The sequence below is a fragment of the Muscardinus avellanarius genome, assembly GCF_963383645.1.
Source record: "Muscardinus avellanarius genome assembly, chromosome: 5".
Lineage (NCBI taxonomy): Eukaryota > Metazoa > Chordata > Mammalia > Rodentia > Gliridae > Muscardinus > Muscardinus avellanarius.
The window spans coordinates 19,903,959-19,910,079 of record NC_137790.1 but is presented as its reverse complement, the minus strand read 5'-3'; the positions used below and the strand labels follow the sequence as shown (position 1 = coordinate 19,910,079).

Here is a 6,121-nt window from a genome sequence, read left to right as displayed (position 1 = left end):
CCCTATGCTGAAAACCGAAAAGAGAAGTTTTGTGCCCTGGAAGGGAAAAAAAGGGGTCGGGCCAGGCAGGCGGAGCCACCCCCCTGCCTACACATCACGGTCCCCCCTACCCCACCCCGCGCGCCATCCGCCCCCGGGCTCCTCGCCCTGGGGACACTGGGGACAGCTGGCAGCCCCGCGCGGACCAGACACAAAGCCGATCAATCCCCGGCGCGGGGGAGGGGGCCGCCAGGGCTTTCCCTTCCGCCCCTCCCCCACTAGGACCCCGCGGACACCTCTTCCCACTTGTAGGCCCTCCCTCTCCATCCCCCTCCCCCTTAAAAAAAAAATAAAAAAGCTCCCTGGTCCCCCATCCCAGGACCGCAAGACCTGCCTCTGGGCTACCAGCAGAGAAGGCGCCGGGAGAAGAGCAGCTGACATCCCATCCAGGCCCGCCCTCCCCTCCACTCCGCCTCTCTCCCCCTCCGCCAGCCCTGAAGTTCGGGGGCCCAGCTCCGCCCCCCGCGCTCCAGCCGCCCGGACCCGGGGTCCCCCAGATTCCCGGCGGAGCGGACAGCTCGGGCCGGGAAGATGGCGAGGGGGAGCTGCCACCGCCTGCTGCTGCTGCTGCTGCGCTACCTGGTGGTCGCTCTGGGCTGTAAGTCGTCGGGCACCTCCACCCTCGCGCCCATCCGCCCCCTCCGGCTCGGACCAGCCTCCCCCAGACTTCCAGCCCCTAGACGCGAGCCGGGAACCCCGGGTGCGGGCGGGCGCGGGGCGGGGAGCCCGAGGGCTGGAGTCTGATTGTGTCCGGGATAGTTGGAGACCAGGGTGCGCGCTAGCAAGATCATCTTCTCACAAAGTTAGGGTAAGTTTTCAAAGACACAGGGACGTGATCAGAATGCAGAAACGCGGTAGCGGCTGGTGAGATGCTAAGAACCCGAGGAAGACGGCATCCCAGGGAAGCGGGCACCGGCCGGGGGCGGAGGGGACCCCGGCCCCGCGGCCAGGGCTCCTCCAAGTTCCAGCTGCGCCCCCGGCGCTGAGAGCGTTTGTGAGGCGGGGGCGGGGGAGTTCCCGGCTTCCAGGAGAGCCAGAATTACTTTGATCCTCTCCACCTGTACTTGGAGGGTCACTTGGGGAACTGCGGTCTGGAGGCTCCGGCCAGCGGCTGTGTCCTCAGGGCACGTCCCGCGGGACGGTTGTTAGATGCAGAAGCTGAAGGACCCAGTCGCGCAGCGGGGGAAACGTCCCAAAGCCAATTGCACCGGATGGTTTTAAGCAGGATTTTCACAGATTCTGGATCCATGAGCTTTTAAATCCTTGGGATGTCTTGTTTTATTATTTTTTTTCTTCGCTTTAAATTTTTGGAAAATAGAGGAAATTAAAACAGACCATAAGCACTGATGTACCCCCCTTTCTCCTTTTTCTTTTGTTCTCTGTTTTCTAAGATTTTTCTTATTTTTTTTGTAAAGTGAGTTATTGTTGCTATGCAGTTCTAATACTTAAAATAACCTGCCGGATGAATGTCCTACACCGTAATATAATGCTTTTTTTTTTTTCACGTGTTAGTGCCCAAATGGTCATTGTTCAGCCTAACCAAATGTCACCGATGTCCCTTGGGGAGAGGGTGCAGACAGTCTCAGGGAAGGGGTATGTTCTGACCTATATCAAAGGAAATCAAACCAAGGAAGACAGAGTTTCACAATAAAAACCTTTATGCAATTTGAAATATTAATTGGTATCATACTGAAAAAAGTGTGTTCACGCTGAAAGGCAAGAGAGAAGCAGGCTGAAGGAATTGTAGCAAAGCCACTAGGAAACTGAGGTGTTCCACTGGAATTTTAAATATGAAATAAAAGGGACTGTGACTGTACTGTACCGGCTGTTCACTAAAAAACAGAGAAAATAATCTTACTTGGTCATTCCTACTTAGTCATCAAAATAGAAACAGTACACCCTAAGATTGAAATTGTAGCCCGAAACAAGGAAAAATTTAGATGAACGGGAAGAATGACCTCTTCTTTTTAAGTTTCGGGAAAATATAATAGATGGCCTCACCTAATCCTAACTCCCGAGGGAATTAATGTAGAAGTATTGTGGAAAATTTCCATATTGTTCTTGGGACGACAAAACATCTGGCCTCACAGGAGGATTTTCTTTTAGCAAATGTTAAAATTTTAGAACAAGTTTTGATTTAAGGAAAAACTGCAGCCAGGCGTGGTGGCGTATGCTTATAATCCTAGCATTTGGGAGGCTGAGACAGGAGGGAGGATCGTGGTTCGACAGCCTCAGCTACTCAGTGAGGCCCTTTACAACTCAGTGAGACCCTGTTTCAAACTAATAATAAAAAAAAAAAAAAATAGGGCTGGGGGTGTAGCTTGGAGGTAGGATGTCCCTGGATTCCATCTACCGGAAAAAAAAAAAAAAAAACCTACAATGTTAGTATAGAGTTCTCATATACACCAAACCCAATTTCCCTTATGGTTAATGTCTTGCCTTAATATGATACTCTTTGCTCAACGTTTTCCTAGTCTTCCTGATGTCCTCTTTTGTTCCAGGGTCCCATCTAGGACACCACAATGTGTTTGGTAGTCGTGTCTCCTTTAGCTGTTCTTGGCTGAGGCAATTTCTCACACTTTTCTTGTTTTGTATTTCTTTGATAGATTTGAGGAGTACTGGTCAAGTATTTTGTAGCATGTCCTGTAATTGTGATTTCTCTGATGTTTATTTCTCATGGCTAGACTGGGGTTACAGGGTTTTTTGTAAGGAAACCACAGGAGCAAAGTACCATATCATCATGCCACATCCAGGGAACATGATTTACCACTGTTGACATTAGCCTTGATAACAGGCTGAGATACAGTACATCAGCCTTCTCTGTAGGTTACTTACCCTTTTTTTTCCCTTTATATTAATATATTTCACTTCCTTGAGGGTGGAATGGCTTCATAAATTATTTGAAAATTTTATGCATGAGAGATGTGTTTTCTGATTATTTATGTAATCACTTGTTTTTATATCAGCATGGGATCATAAGTATTTTATTCTTTGGTTGATAATACTACTTTATTTCATAGATTTCTTATGGTGTAATTACATACTCATTTTTTTTTTTTGCACTGGGAGGGGAATTGAACTCAGGGACATTCTGCCTCGAAAATATACCCCACCTGCCATTTTTATTTTTGCAACAGGGTCTTGCCAATTAGCTGAGGAGCTTTCTAACTTGCTGAGTCTAACCTCGAACCTAGGATTCTCCAATCTCAGCCTGGAATTTCTGGAATTACAGGCATGTGCCACCGCACCCGGCTCAAACTCATCTTAATATTTCTCACAGATATAACTGTACCACTCTTTTGTCCCAATCCTATCTTTTCTAATTCTAATATTATGCTTATTTTGTTCTTTCTACTATTTCTTAATCTTTTAAATATATTTTTAGTAGCCCGGAGGATTCGTTATTTTTCCTGTTACTTAAAAGTATGACGTCAACATATTTGTTGATATATGGATATATTGATATATTGTGATATTGATTGTGATATATTGATATATTGTTGATATATTGTGTGTTTAGCTGATGTGCTCATCAGCTTTCATTTGTTGTAACAAAGTACTTGAGGTAATCAATTTATAAAGAGGAAAAACTTGTTTTGACTTGAAGTTTCAGAGGTTTCTGTCCATGTTTGCTTGGCCTCCTTTTCTGGGACCTACAGTGACATAACACATCACAGTGGGAAACACAGAGTAGAGCAGAGGTTCTTACCTTCTGACTGGGATGTGGAAAAGAGAGGGAAAGGGCACCTCCCACTTTCCCCCTCCAGGACACACCCCCAGTCATCAGAAGATCTCCATTAGCTCCAGCCAGTTAAAGCTTCCTCCACTTCCTAACAGCACCAGATGGGACCTACCAAGCCTTCAACACAGGGGCTTTTAACCCATGCTTATCTAAACCCTAGCTGTTGAGTTATACATTTCTTTCTCACTTTATTAGAGAAGAAATGTCTTGCTAGTTGCTTGCCACTGTATGTTCAGTGCTGAGCAAGTACTTGGTTAATAGGTGAACATATTAGATGGTGTTTTAGGCCACTCAGACTACTATAATAAAATACCATAACCTGGGTAGTATGTAAGCAACAGAAGTGTGTTTCATGGTTCTGGAGGTCGAGAGGTTCATAATTAAGGCATGTGTGATTTTGGTGTCTGGTGAGCACCAGCTTTCTGATTCAGAGATGGCTTCTTGTCACATTATGAGAGGGCCAGGTCTATGCTCCAAGGCCTCTTTATCAAGGGCACTAAGCTTATTTACAAGGGCTCCCTATTGTCACCTAATCACTCTCAACAGCCCTGTATCCCAATACTATCACACTAGTGATTAGATTTCAACATTTGAAGTTGGGAAGTGGGGCACAAACATTCAGACCCTAGCAACTGGGATGGGGATGAGGTAAGGTGGGTAGACAAATGTACAGATGGGATTCATCATTATAATACCAATCATGAAGCACCTATTTCATGAGAATATAGCGTGTCAGATTTCCCTGAGATGCCCTCTAAGCTGATATCCAAAAAAACTTTAGATATGAGTGTTCAGTACTGCGGTGGGGGCTGGCAGGCTTTTTGGGAATTTCTTGGAGCCCCAGTTTCTGACATTCTGAAACTGGCCTTCAGATCTGGACTGAAACACCAGCCAGCCACTTGGCCTGAGTCTGTAATCTTTCATAAACCGATAAGGACTATGGGAGGAGAGGTCCGAATCTCTTGTAAAATCACAAAGTTCTGCCTTTGTGGCAGAACTGACCCCAAACAGCATTCCAGGGGACCCATGCCAGGAAAATCTGGTCTTCGGTAAACATTAAGAACAAAGAATCATCATCAACTCATTGAGGAGAACTGGTTCCATCCTGGTGTGGTCTCAATTATCTGATGATATGAAGGTAAACAGGCTTGTTAGCAAACCTGATACTCATTTCAAGACTATGACAGAAATGAAGGTTTCCAAATTAAAGACAAAAGCTCCAGCCTAAAGAGAACAGCGAGTTCCCTGTAGCTGAGAACATTCCATATTCTTCTACGTGAGTTCTGTCACGAGAAGAGGCCACAAGAGCTTACAGGTGGCCACTGCACTTGGTTTCCATTGGGCCGCTCTCCTCCTTTGACCCTGTATGTTGAACTATAAGAGCTGCACTCTTTGTTAAAGTAAACCACCAGAAACCTGCGCAGATAAGTATTTAAAATGACATTCCTTTTTCATCTCCTGGTGACATAGCGGTAGCACTGCTGACACCCTATTGCCAGATTGACCTTTAGAGGAAGATGAGGGTCAGGAAGTTAAAAGAGGGGAAGGTTGGAACCTGGGTCAAATAACTCCTCTGGCAAAGGAGAAAAAAAGGAATCTTAAAACTAGGCACTGTTTTCTTAGACAGTGTTACTGTTAACAGGGCTAGTGCTTAGAAAAACATCCCAACTGGACTAATTTTCTATTGCTATGGAAACAAGTATAACAAGCAATACAATACAGATTTATTATCTTGGCTTTCTAGAGGCCAGAAGTCTAAAGCAGGTCTCACTGGGCCAAAACCAAGGTATCGGGGGCAAAGTTTCTTCTAGAGGTCCTAGGGGAATCTGTGGCCAGGTGTTAATGGCGTGGGTCTGGAATGTCCCTCAAGAAAAGCTTGTGGCTGAGTATGGTGGTGCACACTTGGAATCCCAGTACTTGGGAGGCTGAGACAGGAGGATCACAGGTTCTTGGACAGCCTCAGCTACTTAGGCTCTCTGCAACTTAGTGAAACCCCGTTTCAAAATAAAGAATAAAAAATCAAGCTGGGGTGTAACTCGAAGGTAGAATGACCCTGGGTTCAATTCCCAGCACCACACACACACACACACACAAAAAAAAAAAAAAAAAAAACTTGTGTGTTAACATCAGTGTTAACACATCACTGTGTTCACATCAGTGTTCAGAGGTGAAAAGATTGGATTGTGTGTTTGGACCTCATCAGAGATTAAGTCCGTTTGATGGATTAATAACTGAAGTGGACTTTCTGAGGTGGTAAGAACAATAGACAGGTAGGATGTGGTTGAAGGAGATCATACGATCATCATCATCATCTCTTTCCCTCCTCCTCCTCTCTTCTTC

General features: G+C 45.7%; 1 protein-coding gene across 3 annotated transcripts in view; it reads left to right on the top strand.

The window, feature by feature from the left end:
* Window positions 1–570: 570 nt before the first annotated feature.
* The window catches only part of JAM2 (junctional adhesion molecule 2), a gene marked incomplete at both ends in the record, with an annotated part of 65,197 nt that continues 59,646 nt past the window's right edge, over window positions 571–6,121 (top strand). For all 3 annotated transcript variants that reach the window (XM_080696212.1, XM_080696210.1, XM_080696211.1), the window contains one exon: window positions 571–637. In XM_080696212.1, the coding sequence (XP_080552338.1) occupies window positions 571–637 (67 nt within the window). The remainder of the gene's footprint in view (window positions 638–6,121) is intronic.